Source organism: Solanum pennellii, chromosome 5, assembly GCF_001406875.1.
Source record: "Solanum pennellii chromosome 5, SPENNV200".
Taxonomy (NCBI): domain Eukaryota; kingdom Viridiplantae; phylum Streptophyta; class Magnoliopsida; order Solanales; family Solanaceae; genus Solanum; species Solanum pennellii.
This window is the reverse complement of record NC_028641.1, coordinates 26888194-26902853: the sequence shown is the minus strand read 5'-3', so window position 1 is coordinate 26902853 and position 14660 is coordinate 26888194. Positions and strand designations below refer to the sequence as shown.

At 33.4% G+C, this 14660-nt stretch overlaps 1 protein-coding gene across 1 annotated transcript in view; it reads right to left on the bottom strand.

Annotated features, from left to right (window-relative positions):
* Positions 1 to 3606, bottom strand: part of LOC114077158 — a 6174-nt gene extending 2568 nt beyond the window's left edge. The window contains exons 1-4 of the mRNA XM_027916844.1: positions 1864 to 3606; positions 823 to 1770; positions 185 to 733; positions 55 to 91 (exon numbers count right to left, since the gene is read on the bottom strand). Of these exons, the coding sequence (XP_027772645.1) occupies positions 55 to 91; positions 185 to 733; positions 823 to 1770; positions 1864 to 3444 (3115 nt within the window). The 5' untranslated portion in view covers positions 3445 to 3606. The remainder of the gene's footprint in view (positions 1 to 54; positions 92 to 184; positions 734 to 822; positions 1771 to 1863) is intronic.
* Between the last annotated feature and the right edge of the window lie 11054 nt (positions 3607 to 14660).

The window sequence follows — 14660 nt, the reverse complement described above, 5'->3', positions numbered from 1 at the left end:
TGAAGTTTTGTGACCAATTTGCTAATATGTGTCTAGCACACATTCTGTGCTCACATTCTGGAAATAGTTCATCTACAGCAGCTATTAGTCCCTGTAGTTGCAAAGCAAAAAAACCAAGTTAAATTTTAGTCAAATTAAATTAGCAATTACATTAAACATAAACAAAAGAAAGATATTCAATTACCTTTTGCATATCACTAATGATAGTTAGCTGGAAACCATTTCCTAGATTAAGATCATCTTTCAGAATGGTCGTGAACCATTTCCATGTCAACTTGCTTTCAGTATCAATTACTGCCCATGCTATGGGATACATGTGGTTGTTTGCATCTTTAGCAACAGCTACCAAAAGTTGACCCCTACAAATTCCCTTTAGAAAACACCCATCTAGCCCTATACATCTTCTGCATCCTTGTTGAAAACCCTTTTTCATAGCATCAAAACAAATATAAAACGAGTGAAATTGTTTCATCCCATTTCCTGATTCTGAATCTTTAAGCTTCACAACATAAGTGCTACCAGGATTTGTTTGGAGTAACATATCCTTGTAGTCTAGGATTCTGTTAAATTCTGNTACATTAATACACGTATATCCAGTATCAGCAACAAATACACCTTGTCCAACAACTTTAGGCCTCTTCTTGTAACCATTTCCTGCACCTCTTCTTGTACCAGTCTTACTGGTGCTTGTTCTTTCATAATGACCTCTACTCCTCTTTTTTCCAGTGGTGGACTTATATGATTGGAAAAAGAACACAACAAGACATTAAATTTAATAAGTAATCTAACATAATTTATAAAAGCAAATTAATATGAATGTACCTCTTGAGTGGGTGTTGGTGTAGACTTAGTTTTAGGATTTTTTGGACAATTTCTCTTGTTATGATTTGGTCCTTTGCAAAGTGAACATGTCATTACTGTCCCCATTCTTGGCAACTTTCCAGCTTTTCTCACTTCACCAATTTCTCTTCTTCTGTTCTTTGGTGGCCTACCAGGCATTTGTCTTGCCTCAGGTGGTTCAACCATTGGGTTTCTACTTTCAGGCCACATTTCCATGTTTGGGACTGGTTGAATGAAATGAGAATATGTCTTCATATATGTGTCTTTTCTATACCAACTAGATATTGCTTGTGATGCATCCATGTTCAAGTGGTTCATTGCTGCTATACCATGTGCACATGGGATACCTTTTAATTCCCATGATCTGCAACTACATTTTTGTTGACCCAAGTTCACAGTATGCTTGTATACCCCTTCTAACACTTCAAATCCAACATCACCATTCCATTCAATGTTGCACTGCATTGATCTTGTTACATTTGTATTGAATACCATCATTGCCATTGGAGATATTCCATCTGTCCATGTTTCAGCAAATGCTCTTGACTTACTCACTCTACTCATCACCTTAACTCTAATTTCTTCCAACATAGTTACAATGGTCTTGTTCCTAGGTCCCAAGATCCAAGAATTGAAACTCTCTGCCATGTTGTTATCTATGCTATCACACTTTGAAAATGTTTGAATAAAAGCTTTACACCATGTCTCCTTGTTGTATTTGATAAGGGATTCAACAATACCTATTCCCAGCTTGGACAGGGCATTTATATTGTACTTAAATTGTGCCTCAAATGTTGATCTAGCACAAGCCCAAAATTTCTTTCTTCTCTCTAAGCCTCTGAAGTTTTGTGACCAATTTGCTAATATGTGTCTAGCACACATTCTGTGCTCACATTCTGGAAATAGTTCATCTACAGCAGCTATTAGTCCCTGTAGTTGCAAAGCAAAAAAAGCAAGTTAAATTTTAGTCAAATTAAATTAGCAATTACATGAAACATAAACAAAAGAAAGATATTCAATTACCTTTTGCATATCACTAATGATAGTTAGCTGGGAACCATTTCCTAGATTAAGATCATCTTTCAGAATGGTCATGAACCATTTCCATGTCAACTTGCTTTCAGTATCAATTACTGCCCATGCTATTGGATACATTTGGTTGTTTGCATCTTTAGCAACAGCTACCAAAAGTTGACCCCTGCAAATTCCCTTTAGAAAACACCCATCTAGCCCTATACATCTTCTGCATCCTTGTTGAAAACCCTTTTTCATAGCATCAAAACAAATATAAAAAGAGTGAAATTGTTTCATCCCATTTCCTGATTCTGAATCTTTAAGCTTCACAACACAAGTGCTACCAGGATTTGTTTGGAGTAACATATCCTTGTAGTCTAGGATTCTGTTAAATTCTGCCACATGATCTCCCATAATTTCCTTTAAAATAATTTTTCTTGTTTTTAAACAAACTGCCTTGCCTACATGAACATTCAACTCTTTCCTCACCAATTCTTGTATCTCCCACCCTTTTATACTAGGTTGAGAAATAATCCTATCTTTCAGATACTTGCATAAGAACTTTGAATTACACAAAATATTATTGGTGGTCCTGGTACATTTGTGCCTTGGATTGTATGTCTTGATAGTAAAGTTCTCACTCCTTCCTTCCTTGCTTGCATACAACAGCCATGGACAACCACTTTTACACTTCACTCTCACTCTAGTACTCTCATTCACATACTTATCTAACTCAACTCCTTTTTTTATAGCATATTTTGTAACTGCCTCTCTAAATTGCTTTACACTTTCAAATATCAAACCACACTGCCATATTACAATATCACAAGAAGAATCATATACCACCCTATTACTCTTCTTTCTCCCCCTTAAACTCCCTCCTTCAAGTTCATCATCAGAAACAGGTTCTTCTTCATCACTTTGAAAACTATCACAGTCAGAACTGTCATAGTATGGCTCATCCTCTGTTAGCTTACCCTTGAAATTCTTTTTCCCTTTTTCAATATCCTCATACCCTTCATCAAATCCAACTTCACCTAAAAAACCTTTTGGTTTTTCCTTCTTCTTTCTCCTCCTACTTTCTCTAAGTTTTCTCACATCTTCCTTAACAATTCTCAACTCCTCATGCACATCACTACCATAGTCAATAGACTGGTCAGAACAGACAGAATCACTGTCTATGTCTTCCTCTGCATTTTCTTGGGTAATTGGCTCAACTTCTTGTTGAATAGAAGGTTCAGTTCCTTGTTGGATAGTTGGTTCAACTTCTTCTTCAGTATCAGTCCAATCTATTGAAGAATAATCATCATCACTTTCTTGTTGGCATTCTTGTTCGACCCTTGCAATCCCATCATTTTCAAGTCTTTCAGTAGCTGGAAAGGAAGAAGAGGAACCTAAACCTAGATCTGATTTTTTTGGTTGTGCAGTTAGAGATTCCCCATGTGAATTAAAAGACTCAACCACTTGACTTAAAGATTGACTAATTTGACCTTCACTGGGACCCACATCATCCAGAATAGTGTTATCACACACATAAATATCTATTGTGTCCCCATCATGCATAAATAATGCCATGCTACAAATGTCCATGTCATTTTTCAATTCCACCAAATCACCCCTAGAGATGGAGCTGCATATGTTTTTCCTAACTTACTAATCCCAAAAGACTTAGCATAATCTGCAAGTTCAGGAATTGATAAATGATCTTCATCCACATTGTCTACATATTCAGTCCTACCCCCAACATATACTGGACCTACCTCACTCACCAACATACCCTCAAATTTGAACCTTAAATTGAGGTACTTATTAGTCATAGTGTTAACCTATAACCACAATAATAATCAGTATATTGTACAATGCAAGCAACAAAATTGAAACATATATAATAACACCAAAACATAAGCAACAATTGGTACTTAGTATAGTAGATGTATTACTCATCAACATACAATAGGCATCCCACACAATATACTTAAACAAATTATAAAATACCCCACCATTTAACAATACCAGAAACCCTAATACTTAGAACCTTAATTTTACCAAAACGCCTAAATTTCATGCATGAATAAGGTAAAAAGCTTCATAATAATACATTCATTAAGTGAAAATTCTAGTTGAAAAGTATTAGACCCCTAATCGGAAACTCAATCGGAAACTATGGCGAAACGTTAAACGAAATAGGGCAAAATAGGCAAAATATGTATGAAAAAGTAAAGAAAACAGACAACACTACATCAAGCCTACGCGAAATCGAGTGGATAATCACTTACTTGTAGACACAATTTCAGACAAGATCCAAAGAAAATCGACCAAACACTTCACGAACTGCAACTGGCACAAATCTACCGTTACTTTATCGATTACACTTGTCAAATCTACTCGTTACTTTGTCGATTACACTTTCGTGAGAGGTTTAGAGAAAATCAATGAGAGGTTTAGGGAAAATCAAAGAGAGGTTTAGAGAAAATCGAGAAGCTTCACGAACTGCAACTGGCACAAATCTACCGTTACTTTGTCGATTACACTTGCCAAATCTACTCGTTACTTTGTCGATTACACTTTCGTGAGAGGTTTAGAGAAAATCAAAGAGAGGTTTAGGGAAGATCAAAGAGAGGTTTAGAGAAAATCGAGAAGTTTCTTTCAGAGTTTAAACATTTGTGAATTTTGAAGGTCGGTATTATCTAGGTAACAAAATATTTATCAGGTGGCAAATTATTTATCTAGGTGGTAAAATATTTATCTACGTGTCGTGCGCGTGTAGACACGATCAAATTGAGTGGACGGAAAAGGTGTACGTGTAGGATGAATAAGCAAGTTCAGGGGGGTAATTGAAACAAAATAAAGTTTAGGTGTACATTGAATAAAAAGCTTCAATTGCAGGGGGTAATGAATACTTTTGCCAAAATTTTATATTAACCAAAACGGTAAAATCGCTGCACCAACAGCGACTTACCCCACCGGAAAAAGCAAAATCGCTGCCTCAACAGCGATTTATAGAAAAAAAAAATTAAAATAAGGAAATCGCTGCCTCAGCAGCAATTCAAAAAAAATTAAATTTTTTTTTTAAAAAAAAATTAAGGAAATCGCTACAGGGGCACCGTTTTAAAAAAAAAATTAAAATGTTAAATCGCTGCCTCAGCAGCGATTTCCTTAATTTTTTTAAAAAAATAATTTTTTTTTATGAAATCGCTGCCCCAGCAGCGATTTCTTTATTTTTTTAATTTTTTTTTGAAATCGCTGCTGGGGCAGCGATTTTCTTTTTTTTTTTTTTTTGAAATCGCTGCTGGGGCAGCGATTTTCTTTTTTAAAATTTTTTTTTTTTTATAAATCACTGCTTAGGTAGCGATTTCATTTTTTTTAAAAAAAAATCATATTTTGCAAGATCGCTGCAGAGGCAGCGATTTTGCTTTTTTTGGTGGGGTAAGTCATTGTTGGTGCAGCGATTTTACCGTTTTGGTTAATATAAAATTTTATATACCGTTTTGGAATTTTTGTTAATATTTTGTACCCTTTAGGCTTCAGACTCTCTTCTACATGGTCTAATTTGATTTATTGACTGAGTTTTACAGTCCTAAGATAAGGTGTAAGGTGGTATTTAACCTCCAATTGAGGGTGCTTTTAAATCCAATTGAGCTTGTAAATATAATTTTGATCTAAGGGGCCTATTGTGTTATAAATGATGCTGAAAGAATTATACTTTTTGAGACTAGAATGTTGGCTTACTGTACTCCACTATACACGATGTATCGAGATGTCAAGTGATGTTCCGAAATTGAAATGCGATGTATCAAGATGTTCAATGATGTTTCAAAACTGTGACGCTGTGAATCGAGACATTTTGGATGTATCTGCATTTTATTAAAATTAAGAGATTTTGTAATTTGAAAAAGAGTACGGGTAGAATGTAATTAACTCTTAACCATATGAAATTTGTGCAAAATTCCGTACAAAATTGGCCTACATGTTGTTGGGAAAACGCGGACAAGCACAAAAATATATATAGTAAAGTAATGGAAATAAAATAGAAAATTAACGACTCTAAGAATTTTATGTGGAAACACTTCTAAATAAGGAAAAAACTACGGGTCAAAAGGAGCAACTGATATTACTATACTAAGGAAGTTTACATTGTGTAGTTACAAATACAATACTCAAAGTGACTACTACATGCTCAAAATGAACAACACTCTTTTGGTTTCAACCTTACTAAAATACCGCTCACACTCGATTTTTCTTCACAAATATTTTTTTTCCGTATAGTCTATGAAACACCTCACTTTACTCTCAAAATGGTTTTTTCTCTCTAAATTGGTGTGTTCTACAAATGAGCAAGAATGTTCTATTTATAGAAGGAGAAAATCAAGCCTATGACACTAATGACATAAGTAAATATAGCAAAGTCAAAAAGGGTTGCAACTCTTACCTATACCAAATTTTTATTTTCTACTCTTCTCACTATTGCTTTTTAACAATTACTTGTAGCAATTGAATAGTAAAAGTTGACAAAAAATATGGGATGGACTCCACAAATCTTCCCCTCCAGTCTCATTCAATGGAAGGAGGTATCTTCATTTTCTTTAGAGAGAGCTCATACCCACAAGCTCTTTGCATAACTTGAACTTGTCTTTCGGTATCATCTTAGTCAGATATCTGTTGGATTTTCACTTGTGCGGATCTTTTTGATGTGAAATGATTCACTCTCCACTTTCTCACGAATCTAATGATATCTAACGTCGATGTGTTTTGTTCTTGCATGGTACATGGAGTTCTTACTCAAGTCTATTGCACTCTAGCTGTCACAATAAACAATATACTCCATCGAATGCAAACCAAGTTCTTGAAGAAATCGTTTTAGCCATATCATTTCCTTGTCGGCTTCAGTAGCCGCAATATACTTAGCTTCAGTTGTAGATAGTGCAACACACTTCTACAACTTCGACTGTCATGATATATAGCTCCCCTGAAAAAGTAGACAAATATCCAGTAGTACATTTCCTGTTATCAAGGTCACCTGCCATATCAACATTTGTGTAGCCCTTCAAGATTGAATTTGATGCTCCAAAACACAAGCATTCATTTGAGATTCCCCTGAGATTCATCTGAGTATCCACTTCACAGCTTCCCAATGCTTTTTTATGGGTTGTCGAAAAATCTGCTAACAACACCAACTGCGCGAGCAATATCAGGTCTAGTGCATACCTAGTTGTAGGACACATCTTCTTGCTCAACTTCATATGACCAGAAAGAGGTGTAGTAACATGCTTAACATTCTTCATATTGAAACACTCTAATATACATTCAATGTACTTCTTCTGGGACAAATAAATCTTCCTTTCATCTTTGAGACGAGTAATTTTCATGCCCAAAATTTGCTTGGCATGACCCAATTCTTTCATAGAAAAAACTTATAAAACTTTTTCTTCAAATCGTCAATCTTGGAAGTATTCTTGTCCACAATTAAAATATCATCCACATAAAATAAAAGAATGATAAAATCATTGTCAAATTTTTTTTGTACAAATACACAATGATCTGATTAAGTCTTCTTATAGTAATGCTCCCCCATAACAGATTCAAACTTCTTGTACCACTGTCTAGGAGCTTGTTTTAGACCATAGAGGCTCTTTTTGAGTTTGCACACAATTTTCTTTACCTTTTACTTTGAAATCCTTAGGTTGTTCCACATAAATTTCTTCTTCTAGGTCACCGTGAAGGAAAGTCGTCTTCATATCCATCTGCTCAATCTCTAAATTAAGACTAGCAGTCAAACCTAGAACTGTGAAAATCAAGGACATTTTCACAATAGGAGAAAATATTTCGTCAAAGTCAATATCCTTCCTTTGACCAAATCCCTTAACAACCAGTCTAGCTTTATATCTGGGCTTCAAGTTGTGTTCTTCAACTTTAACTTTGAACACCCACTTGTTCTTCAAAGCTCTTATGCCTTTAGGCAATTTTACCAACTCATTAGTGTGGTTCTCATGCAAAGACTTCATCTCATCTTGCATGGCTCAAATCCATTGATTCTTGTGTTCATCTTCCATGGCCTCCTCATAACATTCAGGTTCTCTTCCGTCAGTGAGTAATACATACTCATTTGTTTGATAACGAGAGGAAGGAAATCGTTGTCTTGTGGACCTTCTAAGTAGGATATTTGTTTTTTTCACAACTTCATGAGCAGCAGGATCGTCAATAACAATATCATTGTTACTATCAACATAAACATGTTGATCCGACACATGATTATGGGCATCACCATGATTATCAATCCCAACAACATCATAAATACTTATGTGAGGAACTTCATCATGATGAACTATACCATCAAAACTTGGAGATTCTACCTTCTCTGCTTTGTCAATATCTTTAACTCTTTTATTCTCCATGAAAATAATGTCACGACTTCTCACAAGTTTCTTTTCAATTGGATCATATAGCCTGTAACCAAATTCATCAAGGCCACATCCAATGAAGATGCACTACCTTGTCTTGGCATCTAACTTTAACCTCTCATCTTTTGGAACATGTACAAAATCTTTGCAACCAAATACTCTCAAATGGTCATAGGAAAAATCATTTCCATACCAAACACTATTTGTTACATCTTGCAAAGCAACAACAGGAGATAGATTAATAACATGTGCAACGATTAATAAAGCCTCACCCCAAAATGAGTTCGGCAACTTTGCTTCAGAAAGTAAACATCTTCCAGCAAGGTCTTGTTCATCTTCTTAGCCAAACCATTAAGCTGAGGATTCTTAGGAGGAGTCTTTTGATGTCTAATACATTGATGCTGCAGTATTCGTTAAATGGTCCACAATATTCATCGTCACTATTAGTACGAATACATTTCAGTTTCTTTTCAGTTTCTCTGTCAATTGAAGCTTGAAATTGCTTGAAGACACCTAACACTTGGTCTTTAGTCTTCAATACATAGACCCAAAGTTTTCTCAAGCATTCATTAATAAAAGTGACAAAGTAGAGTGCACACCCAATGTCTTTGTTTTCATTGGACCTCATAAATTAGAGTGCACTAACTCAAGCAACTCTGCCTTTCTCGAATGAGGGTAGGACTTAAAAGAAACTCTATTTTGTTTACCAGCCAAGCAGTGCTCACACTTTTCTAATTTAGTACTTTTGAAATTTGACAATAACTTCTTCTTGGCTAGAACATTAAGTCATTTCTCGCTGATGTAGCTAAGTTTCTTGTGCCATAATGTTGAAGAGTTATCGCTCTCAACTTCATTCACCATATCAACACAAGCATATGTCATACTCCAGTATATACCATGACGTTTGTTAGCACAAGCCACAACCAAGAAACCCCAAATGAGCTTTTATTGTCCATCACCGTTGGTACTAATATATCCTTCATCATCTAAAACACCAACAGAAATCAGGTGTAGACGAACATCAGGAGCATGTTTCACATTGTTCAAAACTAGTTAAATTTCAATACTAGTTTCCAAAAAAATTGTACCAATACCAACCACCCTAGAAACAATTTCATTACCCATACTCAAGGTTCCAAAATCAACAGGAGTATAGAAAGAGAAAAAATCCTTCCTTGATGTTACATGAGATGCGTCATCAGTGTCCACAACCTAGCTTAACTCATCACAAGCAATATTTATCGTATCTGCATCAAGGACAGTAACAAGATCTTCGGTGGTGACAGTGGCTAGGAAAGTTTCATTGTCATCTTCTTTAGTTTCCTCTTTGTTTTTGTTCTCCCTCTTCGACTCATGCAGAACTTCTTTGTGTGCCCTTTCATGCCACAATGATAGCACTCAATATCCTTAAGTATGCCTCTATACTTTCTCCTATTTTGTTCTTTTCTAAGAACCACGAGTTTTGTTTCTCACCCAAGGGCCAGTTATCAGGAAATCCGACGAAGAAGAACCTTGAGTTTTTCTTCTCATCTCTTTGTTCAAGACACTACTCTTGGCGGATTCCATAGAGATGACACCATCCAGAGCAGAATTTGACAACAAAGTTTTAATTATTACCAAAGAGTCTGGTAGGGAACCAAGTAGAAGCAAGCCTTGAATTTCTTCATCAAATTTGATGCCCATAACAAATAATTGGTTCATGATTCCCTGAAAATTATCCAGATGGTCTGTCATGGGAAAATCATCATGATACTTTAAACTCAGCATCTGATTTATTAAGAACATTTTGTTGTTGCTAGTCTTCCGAGCATACAAACTTTCAATGTGCTCCCATAGGGTTCTAGCATGTGTCTCTCAGAAATATGGCACAATACATTATCGTCAATCCATTGCCTAATGAATCCACAAACTTGTCTGTGCAACATATTCTACTCTTCATCAGTTTTATTATCACGCTTTACATGGTAAAGACTAGTTTGTAAAATTCTTAACATAAAGCAGATCTTTGATATTCCCCTTCCAAATGACATAGTTAACACCATTCAAAGTAATCATTCTACTCGGCTTGGCTTCCATCGTTTTCCCCTCAGAAAATAACTATTACAAATCAAAGTAAATCTTTTCTGATGTGGAAGTTCAAATTGTGCTGCAATCACAGAGCATACTCAGATACAACGTTGGCTCTGATACTAGTTTGTTGAGAAAGTGCGGACAAGCACAAAAATATATAGAGTAAAAGTAATGAAAATAAAATGGGAAAATTTAATGACTCCAAAAATTTGACGTGGAAACCCTTCTAAATAAAGTAAAAACCACAGGCCAAGAGGAGCAACTAATATCACTATACTAAGGAATTTTACATTGTGTAGTCACAAATACAATACTCAAAGTGACTACTACACACTCAAAAGGAACAACACTCTTTTGATTTTCATCTTACTAAAATATCGCTCACACTCTATTTTTCTTCATAAACTAATACCTCACTTTGCTCTCAAAATAATTTTTTCTCTCTAACTTGGTGTGTTCTACAAATGGGCAAGAATGCTCTATTTATAGAAGGAGAAAATCATGTTTATGTCTTTAATGACATAGGTAAATATAGCAAAGTCAAAAAGGGTTGCAAATCTTACCAATTTGTCAACCACCAAATCTTTATTTTTAACTCTTTTCACTATTACTTTTTAATAATTACATGTAGTAATTGAATAGCAAAAGTTGACCAAAAATATGGGATGGACTCCACATATCCCATAATTTTTTTAAGAAAAAAAAACATTGCATATTTATAATTAAATGTAAATACCTTAAATAGCTGAAGAGAAATAAATAATTTAACTACAAATAAAAAGACTTTAGGACCAGCATTATGACTACAATGGAGATCGAGGTACAGGATATACAAAGGACAGAAATACAAACCACAAATATTTTATTGTGTAGTTTTTTATTAATAAAATGAAAAAATTATCTAAATACACAACTTATTTACCATGTTCTTTGAAAATTCCTATCATTTAAAAAAGTTACAAAAATCTCTATTTTCTCCTATTCTCAAATACATTAGTTACACGATGTATCAGTCGGATAAATCATTATACGCGGTGTATCAAAACATAATACATCATTTTGCTCGATGTGTCAGTCGGATACATCACAATATGTGATGTATCGAGATGTTCAGTAATATATTCAAAACAGAATGTGATGTATCAAAACATTGAGCGTTGTATCCAAAACCGAGACATAATGGATCAAGACATTTTGAATGTATCCGAATTTTACTAAATTTAAAAAAAATTGTAATTTGAAAAATGAAGTGATAGAATATAATTAGCTCTTAACGGTATGAAATTTGTGTAAAATTTCCTTTAAAAATTGGCCTACGGGCCACAATTTTTTTTTTAAAAAAAAAACACTGCATAATATAATTAAATATAAATACCTTAAATAATTATATAGAAATAATTCGTCTAACTTCCTCAAAATGGAATATGGGCCAACACACAAGCTATACGACTTCTAACCAATAGTGTACCCGTAATGCGATTCATAGTGATTGATACTAAATTTTCTGTTGACAAAAGAATAAAGATCATTTCGATTACAAGCTGGAAAATTTTGTTTTTTCCATCTACCTATTTGCATAATAAAATTCTATTTTTACATACTATAGAAGAATGTATATAAAAAAAATTAGTGAAAGTTAAGAACTCAACAAAATTAATTGATTCTATTTTGAAATATTTTTATTTTCTCAAACTTTCTCACTTTTAATTTTCTCTGAATTATTATATAGACCTCGTGTATATCTTGTCCTTAACCCAATAGAGAAAATTGCTTAATGAAATTTTGTATGACTAATTTTGAATTTTTAGCTATGCGAAATTGTTTCTTTTCTTTTTATTTTGTCTTCAAAATTCATTTTTTGTTTTATTTTAGATTTATGAAAAAAAAAAAGGGAAATTGTATTTAATAGATAATTATTAATTCAAATTAAATAATAGAACCATAGTTTGATATAATTGTACCTCATAGCAAAATGTTGCTATTTCGCCTCTCTATTGGTGAATCTCGCTCGTCACTCTCGTTCTCTCCCTCGCCTTTCTCGCTTACGCAAATGTATAATATGTATTTGTATTTGTATAAAGTGAGAGAATATTGTATATAATACATATATTTACGTTCCCCCTCTCTCCCCTCTCGCGGATTTCGTTTCTCTCAGATCTCTCTCGTTCATTCACCTCTCTAACTTTATACAAACACAAATGTATACATTGTGTTTGTGTTTGTATAAAGCGAGCGAAAATTGTATATACAAATAAAAATGAATATATATTCGTTCTATACACTTATGATTATATAAATACGATCTTCTCCTGCTCAATTTTTTTTTTGTCTTTCCCTTTTCTTGCTTTATACAAATACAGATTATACAATTGATCTTTTGTATATGTATAGCAAAGCAGATTATACAACTGTTTTCTTTTGTATATGTATAGTGAAATTATATAATACGTTCATTTGTCTATGTATTAGGGGTGGGCGTTTGATTCTCCGGTTCGATTTAATCAAATTTCGATTTGGTTCCTCGGTATTCTATTTTAGAAAAATGTGCACGATATTTCAAATCAAACTTGATCGGTTTGGTTAGATTTAGTTCGGTGTTTTTAAAGTGAATAAAATAAAGCGAGAATACGATAAAGTAACAATTGTTATTCACTTCACATTTCAAACTTCAAAGTAACAACTAACCGTCTAACAAAAAAAGGTAAGAACATCAATTTGTTGTTCACACTTCAAATTAACAACATAAAATGACAAAATCATAAAGTAAACGTAGATAGTAGAAACACCAAGTTGTTGCTCAAACTTAAATTAAATTGAGTTTTGTTTTGTTTAGACTTTAGGTCTTTAGGGTTTACTGTTTTGTTCTTTAGATTTTTGTTATTTAAGTTTAGGCTCTAAATATAAAAATTGAAATGTGCCAAGTAAAGTTAACGAAATTCATTAATAGAATAAACATTTTAAAATTTATATAATAAAACTTTGGTTCTTCGGTGCATCGTAGTTTTGAGACCCTTAACCGAACTCCGAATCGACGTTCCGAAAAAAAAAAGAACCGATATCGAACCGAAATACCGAAGAATCAAAATTTTTTGATTCGATTCGATTTTTCGATATTTATGTCCACCCCGAATATGTGTAGCGAAATATACATATTTATTTTTGCTATGGAGCACAATTATGAACTATAGTTATATCATACAAATATGATTTTTATGTTTTCTATATGTGAAAGTTACTCAAAAAAATTATTGCTTAAACAATGAAATCAAGACTTTTTGAACTATATTACTTAATTGAGAAAGAATGGTTTCGTTACAACAGTTGAATTCGAAGAAAGCATTAAATATAGGAAAGTCACTGGTTAAATTAAAAAAAAAACTAAGACTCTAAACTCAAATAAAAAAATTAATGAACCTTCGACCTCAAATTCCTATTTGAACAACTTATATTGTTATTGATCCATTTGAATGATTATTAAATTTAAATAGCCTGCTCAATCTTGACAAATTGCTTATTCATAGGCTATTATTAGTTCAAGACAAGCAGCTATGAAAAAATTGATAGACATGCTGCTCTTAGGAAGCAGTGCTAATGCATCTTGATTCAAATCTGAGTGATTGCATACCATTTTTAAAAAAGGATAAATAGATCTTATAATGAATTCAATTCTTCATTTTCATTTTAGGATTATGTAATTAAGGGACTCTTTTTTTCTTAAAATTTTGTATGATATTTTCAACCTCAGAGCATATATTAACTCGAATTCGTTATAATTGTAGTTACAGTTCATTTGATAGCTTGTTTAGTCATGAAATTATAAAACTATACGATTCATCAGGAAAGGACATATTAGTTATTTTTTACTGTATAACAGGATCATTAGTTACTTATTGAATTTCTTCAGGACATTTCCCACTAAGTGATTTATATGAATCATTATGAGTTGCACTGCTGATATTGATCCCCAAATGGATATAATTAGACCGTGAATAAGCAACCGTTGTTCTGTAAAAACTGAATAAGTTCAATCTATAGTCATTAAGGCCCTACTAAACGATCTACGAAATTCATTGAGTTGTTCCAATCAGTTATTAATGAAATTCCTTGTCTGACTCGGTAAAATACCCATTTCACGCGATTAATAATGATTGATAATAACAAGTCAAGAACTCAAGATCAATAAAAAAAATTGAAACTAAGTCACCTACAAGACTATAATGTGATAAACCAGCCCTACTTACCAACTATAATTTAGGTCTGTACAATGTTCACAGCAGAATCAAGATTATGAACAGTTGGGCAAACAAAACCATCAAGAGATGGAACAAGCGCATATAT